We start from the raw sequence: 21,116 nt of genomic DNA, 5'->3' as shown, positions 1-21,116 counted from the left end.
ATTATTTTGCTAATCACAGGAGTAACTGTCCAGATTAATATTATACAAAAATAATGTTTTTTGGATAGATTTCTTGATTTGCTTTGAAATGGTAATTTATGTATTCGATATTGAAAACACAAGTGAAATCAGGTACATGAATTATTCTTTAGTGGAAGAAAGGTGTAACACATTGTCAACAATGGAATTGGATGCTCAAATTTGATCGTGGTTGGTTTTACTCTACTAATTTCAAGTAAAATTTTGTTTTATCTACTAATATTCATGACAATTCTCACAGTAAATATTGCTTGTTTAGGTATCTTCATTGTAATTTCAAGATAATTTATTATTTGTTCTGCAAATTTGATGTCTTTGACAAGCATCTCTATCTGTTGTTTTCCAGAAACAAGTTTGAAATTTCAATTTTTATTAAACTGTTGATAATATCCAATTAATACTTTTTGAGATTGTATTTTTGTTTTTTAAAAGATTTTGTGTTTTTCTATGTGGTGATTGAATTTATATTCATTTTTTTAACTTTGTGACTCAGATCCTTCTTTTGAAAACCGTAACAGCTTGCCATGGAAGATGCTGATCATAGAATGTCATAAGAGACCATCATCATCTATGTTGTGTTTAGAAACTTCGGTTTTTAAATGATGATCCATTTACTGTTTCATGTTCATAAAGTTTGCAGGATGAAATGGTGGTGTACAATGTTTTGGAGGTGATTTCTCAAAGGCTATGTCATCTTTAATAACATACACAACTTTCAGATCAGGACTTGTTCATTTGCCTGTTTTCACTTGCGGTATAGAATTGCTTGACAGTATTTACAGGAGAACCAGCCAAATTGTTCCAAATATTTTGTTCCAACAACAAGCATCTCAAAATCAAATTGGAAAATACCCAAATTAGGGGGTGTGGAAATGGGAATTCGGGGGTCAAAATACATTGCAATATGATGATGATGAGAATTAGGAAGACATTGGAATAATGGGGATGGTTTGTTATCTTTATTTGTTACTATAGTAAAATTGGAAAGTATAGACAACATCAAAGATTCCCGAGGGTTTGTTATCTTTGTTTGTTATTTATGATTTTGGGACACACATTTTAACATAACTCAAATGCTACATCACAAAAAGCGTTGCTTGAACACCTGTCACAATGCATGAGCCTGAAAACCTCGTTATATACACACACATCATTATCAATTTAAATATTTTATCTATATAACACTTTATGCATCTGGGATTGTGTTTGTTTGTATTAATATGTATTTTCTTGAAGTATAAGTTATTTGCATATTTGTATTTAAAAGAAATTATAAATTTGTTGGGACTGTTCGGTACATAATAAGGGCATTCTTTTATTATCTTGCCCCGGACATTATAAACCAATGGACCGACCCTGCTTATGTGACAAAGTGCTAGGAGTGTTACCACTCCCTTAGCCTAATAGATGACTCAATACTAATGACAAGACATTGACTATGTCTTATTCCAGTAGCTGAGTCACTAGATGAAAACATTAGTATATTGAAATTAAAACGTCCATACATATTGAGAAATTAAATATCTTTTTATATTTTCTTTCTACTCATCCTCCTACCATATCAAATATTGACATGTATCACATTTAATGAAATTAATAATAATTTAATCCATTTGTCACAATTTTATGTAGATAGGAGGATAATAGAAAGAAAAAATAGAAGAATATTTAATTTTTCAACCAGTTTATAGATTTCCTAGATGTTTGAAATGTACATCATTTTTAGTTGATTATAATCTCGATTAGAATCCTAATTCTCTTAAGCATATGATATATCAGTGATTAACAATTTATAACCAATTATAATCCATATATAACCAATTTATAGATTTTCTATATCTTTGAAATGACACCATTGTTAATTAATTATAATCCGTCCAATGGAATCCTAATTCTGTTAAGTATATTGATATATCAATCATAGTGAATAACAAACACATGCGATAAGTATATAGTGAGGTCCTTTACTATTAAATTCATAACGTTTGTATACAGAAGATGCTAATATTAATTTGTTACGAGTCCGAAAGTATAAAGCAAGAGTCCTTTACGATGAATATCTGGTCATTTTATTTAGCTTCTCTTAAAAAGTGGTTTAATGAACCAAAAAAAAAAAAAAATTCAAACAAAACTTTATCCGTATTATCCATGGATTGAACCTTGATTATGACTAAAGAGTACTATTTTCCCCCTTTCTAACACTGCTTTAAGTCCACCCCCAGGCTCTTCCTCTCTACTTTCTCTTTCTTCCTGCGTTCTAACTCCTGGTGACCAGATCAACCAGCCATTTCCTAGGTTTTCGGTTCTCTTTTTCCATGCTGATCTGAGCTCTCAATTACATCCATAAGCACACAATATCACGCACAAACCTCGACCTAAGGGAGCTGTCAAAACCCTCGAAGTTGCAAAAAAGATTCCATCTCAAATTAGCTGATGATTGATACCATTTGAGCACGACTCCTATCCTTCAATTCGAACAATTAGGGCAATTGAAAGGTTTTTCAATCGTGTATGCTCGTTCGGAATTTTTTCAGGTCAATGAACTACGGATTGTATTACAGATTGCGATTAATTTGATGAACGAACTTCGGAGCTTTTGTGCATTTTAAGAAGAAAAATGAGGTTGATTATTACAGTAGAGACCGGTACGTAAGTCTGGATTGCGTGGTTTTTTGATATCGTTGTTGTAGACAGAGGATGAGTTCAGATGTTAGTAGGACGGGTGGGCAAGTTGAAAGGGACATCGAGCAGGTAAATCAATTACAACATTGTCTGAGCTTCCGGATATTATTGTAGAGTTAAGATTGTTTGCTAATCAAATGCGTAGGCATATGTTAACACTTGAAACACCAGGTAAATTACTTGCTGTTTATGTGATCTCAAATCGTGTGTGGCTTTAACTTTCCCACACTAATGTTATAGAATGAACAACTTATAAGCATCATATCACTTTGCATCACTTGCTGAGTTTTTATCGCCTATTTGAACAATTATTGCTCACTGCACAATGATTTGACCATATTTTGAAAATACAAGGGTAATGCAAAGTGCAAAGAAGCTGGAATGTAATGTATGCTACTTAATAATGGACTTTATGTATCTTTCATTTCTCTATGCTTTCGTCAAATAGCTTTGATGCAGGTGAGTACCTTTGAAATTAGGGAACAATGTTTACTATAGTATGCTTTTAATAAAACAGAAGATAATAACGAATTTTAGAGCAATGATCAATGAGGAGATGACATATTCTAGCAGGACAACTTCAAAATTTGGTCAATCGTTAATGGTGTAGAACATACCCTTCCCTTAATATACTCTGTGAAGTATGAGGTTTCTATAGCTCTCAACTTCCTTCCTAATATGCATAATGCATGTAACTTTCTTGTAAGATCAACGAGTGACTATTAGCAATAACAGAGAAAGCTGTAATTGTCAGGTTAAATATTGACTCCTGGTAATGGTTGATAAAGTCAACTTTTACCTTTTCTATTTTCTAATACCATCTGCCATCATATCCCTAACAAGTGACAATACTTCTTGTTAGGCTATATATATCTCTTACTTTCTGGTGGATGTTTAGATGCATGTTTTGTCAACCACTTTTTTGTAGCAGAAAATGTGGTGAATTCTCTTTAACTTAACGTCTGGAGTGATATTTACTACAGGCCATTACTGCTCTGAAGAAAGGGGCTTATCTTCTCAAATATGGAAGAAGAGGGAAGCCTAAGTTTTGTCCCTTCAGGTTGGCTAATGTAAGTTTGACTTTTATCTTTCACAAAGTGTCTCCAATAGGCGTTGTTCATGTATTTCTTTATTATGTTTCCATTTAATATGTTTTATGTTTGTGTCAACATTTGTCAAATCTTAAATCTTTTTTTTCCTAGTATGACTAGGTTTCTCCCTTAGCTACTATGGCTGATTTAATGCATTCTACTTGGTATTTCGTTAATGAGTTTAGAGTAAAAGTCACACAAGTGCCCTCATTCTGTGTATATATTGTTTATTCATTCAGTATCTTCAACTTTTATGGAGATAGAATAAATGCACTTAAAATCATGATTTTTTTTTTCTTTCCTATTATCTTTTAAGCAAAAGGAACAATATGTGTTTATGTTGTGAACGTCTGGAACATGTGTTCTTAAATGAAAAGGCAATACCAATCTCTTTTTAACTGTAATAATCAATAGTTTGCTGTTTAAATGATACTGTTTTTTCTGTGCTATTTCAGGATGAGTCTATTCTGATATGGTTTTCTGGGAAAGAGGAAAAACACCTTCGACTAAGTCATGTCACCAGAATTGTATCAGGGCAGCGAACTGTAAGTAATTTCATTGCAAGTTTTAATTTGTGCAAGATTAGTTATTGTAATTTGAGGAGAATATCTTAAAAACTCATTCAAGAAAGAAAAAATGGCATCACAATTGAAAACAAAGACAATTTCTTGTTGATTCAAAAGTATAAAACATACAGCTTGAGTAGCTCCAAAATTCCAATGCATACTAATGCCATGTAACATCTTTTATAACCTTATTAAGTTATATATATATATATATATATATATATATATATATATATATATATATATCCATTCTTATGAATATTTACTATGATTTCACTTTGTTGTTTAGCCAATCTTTCAAAGGTATCCACGTCCTGAGAAGGAATACCAATCGTTTTCACTAATATACAGCGATAGATCTCTGGATTTGGTAGGATTTTCATCTCTTTTTGCAATTGATTATTGATTCTTTTTGCACTATTGCTAGCATTTTGTATGCCAATTAGCAATAGGTTTTGTGAGTTTCTATTTATATTCTTGCAATTCATTTTGGCTAATTAGATATGTAAGGACAAGGATGAAGCTGAAGTATGGTTTAGTGGGCTTAAAGCATTAATATCACGTGGGCATCAGAGAAATTGGAGAACAGAATCAAGGAGTGATGAAATCCCATCTGAAGCTAATAGTCCCAGGACATACACACAAAGAAGCTCCCCTTTACATTCTCCTTTTGGTAGTGGAAATAGCTCACAGAAGGTACAGCTCCTTTTTGATTTAATCAGAAAGAATACTCAATGGAAAAACTCGTTCCCTATTAAGTCCTAACCTTTTACAAATTTGCCCTTATTTATTTTTCTTCCTTCTTTCCTCAAATACTTTATAAACATCATTTATCCATACAACACTTGATCCGAATGATGGAATCACAGAAGGAATGGAATGGTGTATTCTATACGAATCAAAAAAATCTGTTTCTTTTGACTAGGCTGATGGAATGGACCATTCTTGAAGGATGTCATTCCTTTTCTTTTGTTAGCAAAATGGTGTTTTTATTTTTGTGAAAAGTTGCAATATAACCCATTTTTATTTACATAATCTTTTAAGACATCTTTTTTTTAGAAATTTTACGACTTTAATCATTCATAAATTTTATTTCCTAAAAGTAATCAAGAATATTTTTTTGATTACATTTCTATTTCTCTTTCTAATGAAATTTAATATGTTTACTTCTTCATTTATGTAAATAAAAACTTCAATAATTATAATTAACATGTAGTGTAGAGTTAAAACTATACATTGTATTTACATACTATACAAAAAATCCATATGAAATTATTTTATTCTTACAAGCTAAACAAACATGATCATGGAGTGTAATGACTTGTTCCATTACCTTGCTTATTCACCCATGATAGTGTTTAATGATAGTTTTTTTAAGGTTTTAATGAGCTTTTATTATCTTTAATCTTTTATTTTTGTAAATAATAAATTCAAATACCACATAGAATAGTATTAAACTCTACACTAACAGTTTACATGAAAGATGCATTCCATTCCTACAAGCCTACCAAACATGATAATGTAATGTTAGCAATGATTCCATTCCATTCCATTCCATTAGACCATATTCCATTCCATTCCATCCTCACATTATGTTACATTTCAGGAAACCATTGATCAACTTAGTCTCCATAGTCCATTTGGAAGCCCTCCAAAGACATTGTCTTTCCCAGATATGGCTCCATACAAGGTCCCACTCCCACCCAAAGGCTTCTTCCCTCCCGTTTCCAACGGGTCCTTCCACTCACCATCATCCGGTGGGTCCGACACCATGCACACTCATTTCAACCGAATGGGTGTAGACGCCTTCCGCGTAAGCCTCTCAAGTGCCGTAAGCTCCTCAAGCCAAGGCTCCGGCCACGACGACGGGGACGCCATGGGCGACGTTTTCATCTGGGGCGAAATCACCGGAGACGTCTGCGGACCCCACAAATCCGGTACCAAAACCGATTCCTTATTACCCAAACCTCTAGAATCCGCAGTAGTCCTCGATGTCCAAAACATCGCGTGTGGCGGCCGACATGCCGCGTTAGTCACAAAACAAGGCGAAATCTTTTCATGGGGTGAAGAATTAGGCGGTCGTTTAGGACATGGTATCGATTCAAACGTCCCACATCCGAAACTCATCGATGCCCTTAGTAACACAAACATTGAGCTAGTGGCATGTGGTGAGTATCACACGTGTGCAGTTACCTTATCCGGTGACCTCTACACATGGGGCGAAGGGCATTTTGGGATACTCGGACATGACAATGAAGTTTCACACTGGGTTCCAAAAAGGGTAAACGGGTCATTAGAGGGTATCCATGTGTCCTCCATTTCTTGCGGGCCGTGGCATACTGCGGTGGTGACCTCCGCGGGTCAACTTTTTACTTTTGGAGACGGGACTTTCGGGGTGTTAGGACACGGGGATAAGAAAAGTGTTTTGAAACCTAAAGAAGTTGAGTCACTTAAAGGGTTGAGAACCGTAAGGGCGGCTTGTGGTGCGTGGCATACTGCTGCTATTGTTGAAATTATGGTTGGGAATTCGAGTTCTAGTAATTGTTCTTCCGGGAAGCTTTTTACATGGGGTGATGGGGATAAAGGTCGATTAGGGCACGGGGATAAAGAAACTAAACTAGTTCCCACTTGTGTTGCTGCCCTTGTGGACCCGAATTTTTGCCAGGTGGCATGTGGGCATAGCATGACACTCGCACTCGCGACTTCCGGGCATGTTTACGCGATGGGCAGTCCGGTTTACGGGCAGCTCGGGAACCCGAATGCTGACGGGAAGCTGCCCGCTCGTATTGAAGGTAAACTTTTAAAATCTTTTGTGGAGGAAATCGCTTGTGGGGCCCATCATGTTGCGGTTTTGACTTCGAGGACGGAGGTTTACACATGGGGGAAAGGGGCGAATGGGCGATTAGGTCATGGAGATACAGATGATAGAAATTACCCGACTTTAGTTGAAGCTTTGAAAGATAAACAAGTGAAAGGGATTGCTTGTGGGACAAATTTTACTGCAGCTATATGTCTTCATAAATGGGTGTCTGGAGTTGATCAGTCTATGTGTTCTGGGTGTCGCCTTCCGTTTAATTTCAAAAGAAAGCGACATAATTGTTACAATTGTGGTCTTGTTTTTTGTCATTCTTGTAGTAGCAAGAAGTCACTAAGGGCATCCATGGCACCTAACCCGAATAAACCGTATCGGGTTTGTGATAATTGTGTTAATAAGTTGAAAAAAGCTATCGAAACCGATGCCTCTTCAGTGTCTTCCGTGAGAAGAGCGAGTATAAACCCTAACGAGCAAAATGAGAAAGATGATAGGTCAGAATTACGATCTCGCCCTCGTCTCGCGAGGTTTGCTTCTATGGAAGCGATGAAACCGTTGGAAAGTTATTCTTCTAAGAGGAACAAGAAGTTAGAATTTAGTAGCAGCCGTGTTTCGCCTATTCCTTCAGGAAGCTCTCAATGGGGAGGGATTAATATTTCTAAATCTTTTAATCCGGTTTTTGGGTCTTCTAAAAAGTTTTTTTCCGCTTCTGTCCCTGGTTCAAGAATGGTGTCTCGGGCAACTTCTCCGGTGTCAAGGCGGGCCAGCCCGCCTCGGTCCACCACTCCAACACCAACATTGGCCGGATTATCTTCACCAAAGATCATTGTGGATGATGCTAAAAGGACAAATGATAACCTCAATCAAGAAGTAACTAAACTAAGAGCACAGGTATGTGTATATTACTTGTTTTGCTTTTTAATATGTACTCACTCATCCACTTAGTGCAACATTTACATAGCATTTTGATTCTTCCTTCTTTATGAATTTGTAAATGGAAATAAGAAAGGAGAAGATATTTTCTTGGATGTTATATTCGATTTGGTGATATCAGGTTGAAAGTCTAACCCGAAAAGCCAAACTTCAAGAGGTTGAGCTGGAAAGAACTTCTAAACAGCTGAAGGAGGCGATAGCAATTGCAGGGGATGAAAGCTCAAAATGCAAGGCTGCAAAAGAAGTCATCAAATCACTTACAGCACAAGTAAGATTAATCTTGTTAAACTCTTACAATTTCCAATTCCTGTTTGTTTGATGAATTTTCTTGGGAGTAAATGCAAGAAATAGCAATTTACTTTCATTGATTTGTTTATTTTAGCATCATTCTCTCATTTCTTTCTATTATAGCATTGTACTTTGAAAAATTTACCCAATTATAAGAATGTCATCCAAAAACTTACTAAATTGGGTAGATTTTTCAAAGCATGATGTCCTAATAAGGAAATAAATTGAAAGTATAAAGCTATAATTTGGTAGATTGTTTAATGCACAATGCCTCCACATGAAAAAAGTTGCTTACTTATATTGATTTGTTTATTATAGCATCCTACTTTCATTTCTTATTAATAAATTATAGCAATTTTCATTGCTATAATTGGGTAAATCTTTAAAGTATAATAACATAATAAGAAAAAAAATTGAAACTGCAGTTTTATAGCTGGGTATATTTTCAAAGCAAAGTGCCTTATTAAGAAAAATATTAGAAGTGAAATACTCTAATCAAAAGAAATGGAAGTATGATGCTATAATACTAAAATATCATGATGTTTCATTTCCCTCAATAGGGTTAAATGCAAAAAAAATAGCAACATAATTCCATTGATTTGTTTATTATAGCATCATACTTGCATTTCTTCCTATTATATCATTGTACTTTGAAAAATCTTCCCAATTATAGCAGTGAAAACATTGCTATAATTGGGTAGATTTTTCAAAGTACAATGATATAAAAGGAAGAAAAAATAGAAAGTACAATACTTTTCATAAATAAACAAACCTACATTGCCAATTTCGTAATTTACCCTTTATTAAGTTTATGCTGTTGGACTTTTCAACTGATTTTTTTTCTACTTTTGTATGTTAAAATAGTTGAAAGACATGGCAGAAAGGCTACCAGTAGGAACTACAAGGGACATAAGATCTCCTTCCTTCACTTCTTTCGGATCCAATCTTTCTTTCAATGATGTCTTAATAAACTCCTCAGTTGACCAGCCTAATGGTCAAACTCAAACACCAGCATATAAAAACACTCAGTTGGTATTAAATGGATCGAGTTCCATCATAAACAAAACAGCTGTTTCAGAAGCAACAGCAGCAAGAAATGGTGGCAGAAGTGATGATGAATGGGTTGAGCAAGATGAACCTGGTGTTTATATTACGCTTACATCCTTGCCCGGAGGTATTAAAGATCTTAAACGAGTCCGCTTCAGGTATGCTATTTTACCTTTTCATTTTTTCAGTAAAAGTATATTGTTTTTTTTTTTTTTTTAAATGGGTAACAGGTTAAAGGATTTCCGTTATCCTGTGTTTGACATGCATTAGACTGAGACTGAAACTGAAACTGATGCCAGTGAGACAAAAATTACAATTTTTCGTCTCACCTAAAAAGGTGGGACAAGGACTCGCTCTCGATATCTCGTATGTGGAAAAAGACGTAAATGCCCTTCTCATCCTCATCATTGAAAATAGCCCTGGAAAGCATTTCCAGTTCCATCTAGTCCGGTCCCGTTACACGGGACTGGACTGTACCTGACCAGACAAGTTTTCTAGGGCTATCATCAATGATGCGGATGAGGAGGGTATTTACGTCTTTTTCCACATACGAGATATCAAGAGCGAGTCCTTGTCCCATCTTTTTGGATGCGACAAAAAAAAATGTAATTTTTTTCTTATTGGCATCGGTTTTAGTCTCGGTCCAATGCATGACAAACTCAGTACTACTATTATGTAAAAAGTCGAAAATACCCTCAATGAAAAATAATATTATGACTGTCTTTAACGGTTTAAAAATTCAGTCGAAAGCGATTTAGTGAGAAACAAGCGGAGCAATGGTGGGCCGAGAACCGTGCGAGAGTTTATCAACAATATAACGTTCGATTGGCCGATAAATCAAGTGTAGGTGTCGCAAGTGATGACTTGGCACAGTGACATGTAGAAACATCATCGTATGTAAATGAATTTTCCTAATTCGATTTGTCGGGTTTTCGCCACGTCATCTCCCATCCGTTAAATTGTTTCCTGTTTTTTTCGGGGTTGATGATGTCGATGAATATGTAAATTCATTGTAGGTTTTCTAGCTGTTCTTGAAAGCTGATACCGTGTATATTCATAGTTTCTTTTGGGTTTCGGTTATTAGCTTTGAAAGTTGTATACCTTGAAAAAAAATCTTGCTGATTGGTTGTAGTTTGATATCGTCTAATATTCACTTGTTTTTCCTTTTTTTCTTCTTTGAAATGTTAAGTGTCTTCACTAATCCAAGTTGTATCATATGTTAGTTTGTTTGTGTCTCGTATGAATGCAACTTGTATCGCGTTTGTCATATATTGGATTGGAGTTGAAACCGATATCAATGACAACTTAGTCCAATCATGTGATGAATTGTCCTATCTCAGAAAAACTTAGTCCTTGTTGTGGTCCAATGAACATCAAACATGTTTCAAGCTATGTACTTCAACTAAAACCATTTTGACAAATTTGTCCAATCATTTATTGCTGTTATAAAAAATGATATTTTGAAATATATCCGCAGGGGAACTATGAAGGGGCTAGGGTGGGCCATGCCCCCTATTTTCTTTTAACATGTAAGAAAAACACCCTAACCAAAGAAAATTGCTGTCGTAAACTAAAAAAAAACTTGAAACTAAAGAGTATGATGGTCTGTGTTCGATTAGATACAATTGTTTAAGCAACAAGCATCAAGAGAAATCTATGAAAAAAATTGGGAAGAAGATAGTAATTTGAATAGAGTTTTGTTGTATATGGCGATTTTTTGATCGTGCGTGTTATAAAAGCCCTTTATGGTCAAGATGGTCTTTTTGATAGGGTTGACTTGAGTAATCTATCTCGTGGTGCAAAGTTATTCGTGTTTTTAATCCAAAGGAGTTGATTAAGTCGGTTTGTGTAGGATTCAAGTGGGAAATGAACAACACACTCATCTCAACATAGGAAATTGTCATTTGAAACAACAATTTCTTAAAGTGTTTTCTCTCGATATAAAATTCTACAAAATAAAGGTTTTTATTGTAAATTTCTCGAAGACAATTTCATAGCAAAATAAATCTTGATATTTTAGTTTTGACACGTGAAAATAGGGAAAAAAATAAAGAACTTTGTAAGTTTGACATATACAATTATCTGTAAAATATTTGTATATTTTATAAAAAAAACATTTTTTTAGGCCTTTGAAAACTTTTACAACAAAAAAAACATAAAACATTTTTTTTAATAATTTTTTGTCCTAAGAATTTTCAAAAGATTATTTTCATAGCAAATAAAATAAGTTTTAAATGATATAAAAAACATTTTTTTAAAAGTTTTCACCATAAAATGAAATATATATATATATATATATATATATATATATATATATATATATATATATTATAATAAATAAAAATCTTTTCTTGATATGTCATATTCTCATTCATTTTGTCACGTGTCATTTGGTGGTTATTTAAAATTATTATTTTTTCAGCATATTATTTTATAGTTTTTTTTTCCCATTTTATTAAATTTTTTATAATATTTAATATAATAATTATAATAAATATAATAACAAATGAATATCAATTTAATTAATAGACTTATCTTCTAATTTTAAAATTCCTAAGTTAAATCCCTATTAATTTTTTTGTTTATTTATATAAATTATTTATTTAAATTAAAAAACGAACATTTTAACTTAAACAATTCAATATTTTTTTATATTCTTATAAATTCAAACTTTTTAATAAGACTTTCGTATTTAATTTTTTTTAAATAAATAATACATAAGTTTGTAAAATTCATATATAAAAATAAAAAATTCTTTAACTTTTACTTGGACTAAAGAAAAACTAATTAGGCAATTAATAATGCACGATAACCGTCCATCAATACTTTACAGAAAACATACGAACTTAGACAGGCATATTTATTTTTCTGTAGTTCTACATTCTTGTGACACGTTTATATCAAACCCGAATCCAAGGTTATTTATGGATTTTCGAACATCCATCAAGAGTCGTGATGATCGGGGATTCCGATTGTACGAACAATCGACCTACAACGAGTATAAATCCATTTCGCCCTCCTTCAGATATCTAAAAGCAAAAATCATCGTTGCAAATTCTCCTTCAGGTGATCCACGCTATCAAAACTGAATTTGATCATTCTGTTAATCATTTTTTTTTGTTATTTAGCTTCGATCGTAAGCAATTTTTATTATATGTGGATCGTATTGCTAGATTTATGTCAATCTGAATGTGTAGTGTATGCTGTTCCTGTAATTTGCTGATCAGGTTGGTCTGCATGAACGTAATCTTATTATTTTTGTTCTAATTTTGATGTATAAACCAGTAATTTGGAGGAAAACAACACAATCGAGTATGCGCTACATGTTTTTAATTTTGGTTCAAAATTTTGTGAGATCTGTTTTTTTGATGTTTTTCTTGCGATTTTTAGAGGTTTAGTTTTTCTGGTGTTAGTTCGTAGGTCAAAAAAAAACTTTGATCCCGGAAATTCAACCTAGTTCTTTCAAAAGTGTAAATTGATATAAAACTACTCTTTTTAGGGTTGTTTGGATGTGCGATTTCAAAGTGATCTTTGCCTTTTCATGAATCAAAATCAATAATGAGTTGATTAAAGTTGAGGATAGTTGATAATTCTAAACTTAAGGACCTCCATAACCAATTTCTTCTCCAAATAATTATTTTTGTCCTAAACCCCAAAATCAGTTTTACAGAACACATAAAACTGATCATTGTGATTCAAGTTGCAAATTTTTTACAGCACATCCAAACACCCCCTTAAATTGGTTGTGTAATGTGATTCTTAACTTTTCCTCACAACCAAAACGACAAGAGGTAAATCATTTAACAACCAGAAGTAAATATGAAGACATAGCAAGTTTATTTATGATGTGTATCAAAATGGTAAAAGAAATCCTGGTTTTTGTCTGGTATTGAGATGGATGTAAGCTATTATTACATGTTTGAAAAGTTCAGTTTCTCTTCCTAATATGGTTAGCAAATAATTTCGTGGGATTTAATTTTGAGTGAAATATATTCTCTATAATCGTTAAAACATGGCCTAATGAAGAATCTTTTGTAGATTAAGCTTTATGAACAATTGAAATTTTGGATACTTCATGTATTATCTGATATTTTAGTTCTGTCCTTTTTGCTATATCTTTTGTCAATTGTATTGCATTATACTGTTGATTAATGAGACCACAATGTGTTATACTTCATGTATTATCTGATATTTTAGTTCTGTCCTTTTTGCTATATCTTTTGTCAATTGTATTGCATTATACTGTTGATTAATGAGACCACAATGTGTTATACTTCATGTATTATCTGATATTTTAGTTCTGTCCTTTTTGCTATATCTTTTGTCAATTGTATTGCATTATACTGTTGATTAATGAGACCACAATGTGTTAATGCAAAATTGGGGATTACTATGGAATATAAAGCTTTAGATTAAGCCAAAATAAGAGGAACATATATATATATATATATATATATATATATATATATATATATATATATATATATATATATATATATATATATATATATATATATATATATATATATATATATATATATATATATATATATATATATGGTGTTGATAAGGAAGCAGGAAATTTGTTAAGAATGTAGTTAAGGATACTTTTAGTTTGATGGGAACTTAGGCATGCACTATTCTTGTATTTATAAAATGCAAGAAGTAACAATGTGCTTTCATTTATTAGTGTATTATATTATCTTATCTTCATTTGTTTCTATTGTAGCATTTTACTTTGCAAACTATTTATAGCATTGTATCTTCAGTTTATTTCTTATTATAGCAGTGAAAATTGCTTTATATTTGGATGTCATTGCTATAATTAGATAGATTTTCAAAGTAGAGTGTGTTCATAAATAGGAAAAAATTAAAGTCAAGATGATATTATAAAAAAAAGAAAGTACACTGATATTTCTTGCATTTAACCCTACAATTGAAACAACACAAATAATCCCTTATGGTTTCAAATCTATGTAAAATGACCATTTTGCCCTTGTGGGTTGTCCGAGTTCCTTCATATTCTTCATCTTCAAGAACTCGAGATTTGAATAGATTTTTCAAAATGCAAAAAACTGAAGTAGCAAATCAATGAAAGTACATTGCCATTCTTGCATCTAACCCATAAATTAACTTTTTTTCAGGTAGTTTTTTTACAACTACAACACACTCTCACTCACCCAACAATGGCGGACACCCACGACACCGACAAAAACATCGAAATATGGAAAATCAAGAAACTCATCAAAGCACTGGAAGCAGCACGTGGCAATGGAACAAGCATGATCTCTCTCATCATGCCACCACGTGACCAAGTCTCTCGCGTCACAAAAATGCTCGGAGACGAATTCGGAACAGCTTCCAACATCAAAAGCCGCGTAAACCGTCAATCCGTTTTAGGCGCAATCACCTCCGCCCAACAACGCCTCAAACTCTACAACAAAGTCCCTCCAAACGGCCTCGTTCTCTACACCGGAACCATCGTCACCGACGACGGAAAAGAAAAAAAAGTCACCATCGATTTCGAACCCTTCCGCCCTATCAACGCTTCCTTATATCTCTGCGATAACAAATTCCACACCGAAGCGCTCAACGAGCTTCTAGAATCCGATGACAAATTCGGATTCATCGTCATGGATGGAAACGGAACACTCTTCGGGACTTTAAGCGGGAATACACGCGAAGTGCTCCACAAATTCAGCGTCGATTTACCCAAAAAACACGGGAGAGGAGGTCAATCGGCGTTGAGATTCGCTCGATTACGAATGGAGAAACGACATAACTATGTGAGGAAAACTGCTGAGCTGGCGACGCAGTTTTATATAAACCCTTCGACTAGTCAACCGAATGTTTCGGGTCTGATACTTGCGGGATCCGCGGACTTCAAAACGGAGCTTAGTCAATCGGATATGTTTGACCCGCGTCTTCAGGCTAAGATCTTGAATGTTGTGGATGTTTCTTATGGAGGCGAAAACGGGTTCAATCAAGCGATTGAGTTGTCTGCTGAGATTCTTGCGAATGTTAAGTTTATTCAGGAGAAACGGTTGATTGGGAAGTATTTTGAGGAGATTAGTCAGGATACTGGGAAGTATGTGTTTGGGGTGGATGATACTTTGAAGACACTTGAGATGGGTGCTGTTGATATACTCATCGTTTGGGAGAATCTTGATATCAACAGGTATACTCTCAAGAATACCACAACAGGTGAAGTGATGATAAAGCATTTCAACAAAGAGCAAGAGGGTAATCAAAAAAACTTCCGTGATGCAACCACGAACGTCGAATTAGAAGTTCAAGACAAGATGTCTTTACTCGAGTGGTTTGCTAATGAGTATAGAAAATTCGGTTGCACGCTTGAATTTGTGACAAATAAATCGCAAGAAGGATCACAATTTTGCAGAGGGTTTGGTGGAATTGGGGGAATTTTACGCTACCAATTGGACATTCGCTCATTCGATGAGCTCTCAGATGATGAATTGTACGAAGATTCTGAATAGCAATCAATTATCCTCTACTTGCCGGTGCAGGGGAACCCTGTAACGCACCTGCACCGGGCGCGAGTTCTCGCATGTGTTGACATTCTTCTTGTTCACGGAACTCGCATTGAGGTATGCGTTTTTGGAAAATGTCTCTTAATGGTTCTGACTTCTCAGAAGGTAGGGTTCTTAACTGTTCAAAGACTGTATCCTGATTATCTGAATGGTTTCATTCAGAGGTTGTTAAATGTACTTTTCAAACTTACCTAGCAATATTTGTTATTATGACAGCTGTTGGAGAAAATTTATGTAATGGAAGAGGTGCTGACCAGGATCCGGATCCTGATCCCATTTGTCTCTGTGGAACCGCTAAAACGTATTGGAGCTGGAAACGAATTACGAAGCGTGAGGATTGGGGATAAATCTGCGGATCACCTTTTCATGGGTATCTGAAAGCTGTCTTTATTTTTACTTATAAAAAGAAGCTTTGACTTCGTAATGCCTTTGGGTATAATAATGTCATCCGAGTGTATGATGATATGATATTCGATAATAAATAAATTCGCTACAATGGATTATATATCGTGTAGACGATCTAAAAGACATTCGACTCGGGTTATTGTATCTGTAATCCTATATTTTCCAATTACATGTGTTGACTTGCAATCTCATTGGTTGATGATGATTACATTTAAATTCTCAAAGGCCGTGTTTGTTAACTAGATAAGTCTTGGCTATCAAACTTACTTATTTTTTAATTAATTTGGCTGATATTTATTATTATATTTAGGTTATTGTTTTTAGTATTTTGGACTAATTTTGATGATCATGTTTTCGAGTAATAACCTGGAGTTCATGTTACAAAAAATATAATACAAGTTAAATAGGCAAATGGCAGTGGATTGGGGTTGGAAGTCACCAGTAATCTATATTCATCATCTTTTGGTTCGTGTCTCTCAAATAATGATATTATTATTATTGTTATTGTTATTGTTATTATTATTATTATTATTATGTTAAATCTCTTTAAACATCATCTTAACGTTCTTGGCTCATACCAAGTTCATATCAGCTGCTATGACTATGAGAGGAAGGAGCGTAATAGCTGAAAAGAGTCTTCAACATTATCTTAAAGTAGGCCAAGACGTTTAAAGAGTAGATATATAAGACTGTGATGCCGATATATAAGAACAAACACAATGCCCAAAGTTGCAACAACTATAAGTATTGAAATACTTAGGGCTTGTTTGATATATAGCTGACTGGTCTGGTTAGTTCTTTTGGCTGACTTAGTCCAATCAACCTGTTTGATAAAGGGAAAATTATATTTGACCCGGTCCAATATATTGATTTAGTCAGGAGTAAATGCTTTATCCCGCTTCTAACCCTTAGAAAAAAACACGCCTCCATTTTGCTCCATCCTCTTGCTCTGTCTCTCATCGCTCAAAGGGCAAATTGCCAAGCCTCTACCCTCCATTGTCCTCTTCTATCGGCTTGCTTTGTATGCCCTCCACCATCGCCGTATTTCCAGCCTCTACATCTCGATAGTAAGTTGCGTTCTTTTTTTTTTTTCCTAGTTTTTTCTGAAATTAGATGACAATGAAATCTGACAAAAATCCTATATGAAATTAGCATCTTGCTGCACTTGTATGATCTGAAATCGGACATGAAATCAAGCTTTTTCTGTCTTTTTTTTTTCCTGAAATTGGACATATATCCATGAACAAGTACTGTCAATGGAAATCGAATATCAAGAGGTTTGTTTTCCATTTTAGTTATTTCTCATTGATGAGTTCAACAACTCTTAGATCGAATAGATCTTTCACAAGAACGATAAAAGTACTAAAACAGTTTAAGATTAATATGAGTATGAACACAGAACAGAATCAAACTTATGCTTATGATTCAAAACTGAGTCACGCCTCAGCAGAGCTCAATGAAGAACTTCCGCTGTAGAGGCGAGCTAGGGTTTACAAATGATGTGAAATAAAAACAATTAAAGCGATAACATCTAAGTTTGCATGCATGCACCTTATATACTAAACCCTAATACAAAATAATGCACGGCTGGACAGGCCCAAAAACGACAATCAAACTAGGCAATGGACCGAGCCCATGACGCAATCCAATAGACCCTACAATCTCCCCCTTTGCGTCAAAAGAGGCGAGAGATTATTTCTTCTGAGCAGGCCTCACCGTCTTGATAACTTTGAATAATCGAGGAATAATGGCAAGTCGTCGAGAAGAGGTGAGAGATCATATCTTGAATGATCTCCAAGATATGATCACAAGTCGTCGAGAAGAGGTGTTTGTCCACAAGAGCGAACATACATTTTTGACCTTCGCCTCTGAGGAACATGACTGTGTGATACGTTGAATCAATTTTCCCCTTGATCATGTTGTTGACATTGCCAGCTCTGCCCATGGGCTTGATCGTTGGTCGCTTGTGTATGACAGAGGCAATTTCCTGGTCCATTTTCGCTACCTCATGTATGTAGCAAACAAGCATACGCTTGACATGATCGATTATTGGCTGATACTCCTGGGGATTCGACAGAAGAATGTTGTTGAGGAGTATCCAGTCATGGGGATTGAGGTTCGGTAGATCAGCAAGGGAAAAATGGTAGACTGAACCTTCGGTTCCTCGAGTCACCCGAAATTTGACATTAACAAATTTCCCTGTTGAATAGGGCTTCATTACCTTGAATGTAGTTATCTTCTTTGAGCTCCAAGTCTGGTATTGAGGTTGAGCAAACTCCAAGTAGAACTCCAGAAGATCCCTATCTACCTTCGGGTCCGGAGATGGAATGGCAACAGTCGAGTTGAAGCAATGAAAGATGAATGCCTTTCGAGTGATTGGCATATCAAACTGTGCATCCTTGGAGTTGTCAAGGCCAAAGGACATTATTTGCTCGAGCCAGAGAACAGTTGGATCGTCGATTGCACACCGCTGAAGCGATTCTTTTGTCCATACAGGAAACAAAGACTTTTTCTTTTCAAGGAGCTCCGCCTCCTTTCGCTTCTGTTCTAGCTCAGCGCGTTGCTTCTCGGTGATTTCTTCCGTTTGTTTTTTAGAAGTATTATCCTTTGGGATAGGTTTCTCGGGAATATCGACATAGACATCTTCTTCATTGTCTGTGTCGTCTTCACCAATCTTCTTTTTTCTTCTTATCTTTGTTACTGACCGAAGCTTCATTAACCTTCGGTTCAGCAGCTGGTTTTGAGCTGGAAGGAGGAGGTTGCTGCTTTGACTCTTTCTCTCCCCCTTGTTTCGGTTGGACACCAGTCACCGGAACACCCTCGATACGGCTGAGAACATCCAGTGCCAGTCTGAGCTTGTCTGCCAAATGCCTTCTGACAGTGATGGTGATAAGGGGATCATGACCTTCAATAAGATGAAGAAGGATGGAGTGAACATCTCCAGCAGAACTCCGGATAACCTCCCTTTCTGACTTGAGGTCATTGATCTCAGCATTAGCAGTTCGTAGGTTGTGTGTTTGCAGTTTAAGCTGGGCTGTACGTCTGGCAAGCTTGTCCATAATCCGATTTTCCATAGCTAAGTCTGCTTCCAGTTGAGTTAAGCGTTCGTTGACCTTAGCATGGAGCGATGCATTTGCTTCTTCAATGGCATGGCGTGCTGTTTCTAGGTTCGAACACTCAGATTGAAGAGTCTTTTTAAGAGTCTGGACTGAAGTGTTGACAGTTTCAGCATTCTTGGCAGCAACAGCCTGCAAGGAATCTAGAAACAAGTTAGCGTCGGAAACTAGTTTATCGACTTTTGCGGTCGCTTCCTTGCACTCCTTAGTCGAGGCATCGACAGCACGAGAAGCTTGTTGACATTGGGAAGAGGAGGCTTCAATAGCCTTGGCTGCATTTGATAGGGTAGCACTGTGTTCGGCAACAACCGACGAGAACACTGCTTTTAAAGCAGCTTCTGAATGGGCACCAGAGGAAGAAGAGGAAAGCAGTTGATCAAGCTTGTCATTTACTGCTTTGAGATGACGTTTGGTAATTGGCTCATCGTCATCATCCTCGCTCTGCACTCGATAAGGACTGAAATATGTGGAATCGAATTCCAAGTCCTCACCGCCCAAAATAGGGGTTGTTTCGGTAGATGGTGTTGGAGACAAAGGTTTTGAAGAAGGTGGAGGTTCGGTTATGAAAGTAGGTTCGGTTGTAAAAGGAGGTTCGGTTACAGGTGGATTGGGATCAGTAAAGGTAGGTTTTGTAGTAGTGGTAGAAGTGGTATCTGTGAAAATGGGAGTGGGAATAGGAATTGTAGTGAAGGGTTGAGATGTGGTAATTGGAGAGATGGGAGGAATAGAAACTGGAATGGTAACAGGTGGAGGTGAAGGAGGAAAAGAGCTAACCGGAATTTCTGGAGTAGGTGAGAGAGGCGGAGTGTCCCCTCGTTCCGAAGCCTCTTCATCAGAACTTTGATGCTCAGAATCTGAAGGTGGAGCGTTCTTCTGCTTAGGAGGAACATATTCTGAATCCGAATCGCTGGAGGATTGAAGAATAAGTCTCCTAGCAGGCTTCTTTGGCTATTTGGGTTGAGGTTAAGAAGTAGCAGCTTTATCTGTTTGTCGCTTTTTGGGGGTCTACCCCTTGGTTGGCTTTGTGACTGGTCCCTCCTTCTGCGATTCAGGCTTCTTACCCCTCTTGGCTGGCTTGTCAGCCTCTTCAATTGAACGAACCATAGCAGGTGTGAGTTCTCTGGGGCCAACTGAGGTACGATTTATGTACTGTTGAAGAACGTTACTCGACGCTGAAATACGACCGAGCATCGCTTCAGGAATAGGTCCAATGAAGGAGAACTTGGTTGGGTCAGTGACGATAATTTTTGTCGTATGAAAAGTAGCGATAGAAGAAAGCAAGGAATCCGCCATTATTGGGAAACGATTACGATCCATTGCCCATTTGGTGATGATGGTCCAGAATCTCCCACATGAAATCTCAGAATGCCTGGATGAAGAAACTAGGCTTTGAACCAACTGCTGCCAAATAAGGGACCCATAATCAAGGTTAAGCCCATTGAACAACCCATACAACACCGTCATGAATGACTTGCTGGCACCGTCAGAACCTGCGCTCCTCTCAGACAAGCCCTTGAATAATAGCGTGAAAATACCATTCCATTGAGGAGGAAGGCAGGACTTCTTGAACTTGGTGATAGTTGTTA

At 35.8% G+C, this 21,116-nt stretch overlaps 2 protein-coding genes across 3 annotated transcripts; both read left to right on the top strand.

Moving 5' to 3' along the window:
* Positions 1 to 2,216: 2,216 nt before the first annotated feature.
* On the top strand, positions 2,217 to 10,626 carry LOC111906667 (PH, RCC1 and FYVE domains-containing protein 1). Its single transcript, XM_023902443.3, has 9 exons — positions 2,217 to 2,790; positions 3,705 to 3,791; positions 4,268 to 4,357; positions 4,668 to 4,748; positions 4,880 to 5,074; positions 5,985 to 8,081; positions 8,245 to 8,391; positions 9,276 to 9,616; positions 10,202 to 10,626. The coding sequence occupies exons 1-9, from the start codon at positions 2,737 to 2,739 to the stop codon at positions 10,332 to 10,334; spliced, it is 3,225 nt and encodes a 1,074-aa protein (XP_023758211.1). The 5' UTR covers positions 2,217 to 2,736; the 3' UTR covers positions 10,335 to 10,626.
* Positions 10,627 to 12,327: 1,701 nt separating this feature from the next.
* Positions 12,328 to 16,638, top strand: LOC111906668 (eukaryotic peptide chain release factor subunit 1-3). Of its 2 annotated transcripts, none has more exons than XM_023902446.3 (3): positions 12,328 to 12,524; positions 14,603 to 16,066; positions 16,226 to 16,638. In XM_023902446.3, exon 2 carries the CDS (start codon positions 14,645 to 14,647, stop codon positions 15,953 to 15,955), a length of 1,311 nt encoding a protein of 436 aa, XP_023758214.1. In that variant the 5' UTR covers positions 12,328 to 12,524; positions 14,603 to 14,644; the 3' UTR covers positions 15,956 to 16,066; positions 16,226 to 16,638. The 2 variants fall into 2 exon arrangements, with proteins under 2 accessions (XP_023758214.1, XP_023758212.1); XM_023902444.3 differs by having other exon boundaries at positions 14,603 to 16,114.
* The last annotated feature ends 4,478 nt before the right edge of the window (positions 16,639 to 21,116 follow it).

The sequence above is a fragment of the Lactuca sativa genome, chromosome 3, assembly GCF_002870075.4.
Source record: "Lactuca sativa cultivar Salinas chromosome 3, Lsat_Salinas_v11, whole genome shotgun sequence".
In the NCBI taxonomy this organism is placed as follows: domain Eukaryota; kingdom Viridiplantae; phylum Streptophyta; class Magnoliopsida; order Asterales; family Asteraceae; genus Lactuca; species Lactuca sativa.
The sequence above is the reverse complement of the archived record's forward strand: the minus strand, read 5'-3'. Positions and strand labels throughout refer to the sequence as shown.

What these genes read in the sequence shown, in the direction of transcription:
- LOC111906667 (XM_023902443.3), top strand. Translation starts at nt 2,737, where the DNA reads ATGAGTTCAGATGTTAGTAGGACGGGTGGGCAAGTTGAAAGGGACATC. An exon ending in TTGAAAGGGACATCGAGCAG is followed by an intron (nt 2,791 to 3,704) that starts GTAAATCAATTA and finishes TATTTACTACAG; the next exon opens with GCCATTACTGCTCTGAAGAA. An exon ending in TAACTAAACTAAGAGCACAG is followed by an intron (nt 8,082 to 8,244) that starts GTATGTGTATAT and finishes TGGTGATATCAG; the next exon opens with GTTGAAAGTCTAACCCGAAA.
- LOC111906668 (XM_023902446.3), top strand. Translation starts at nt 14,645, where the DNA reads ATGGCGGACACCCACGACACCGACAAAAACATCGAAATATGGAAAATC.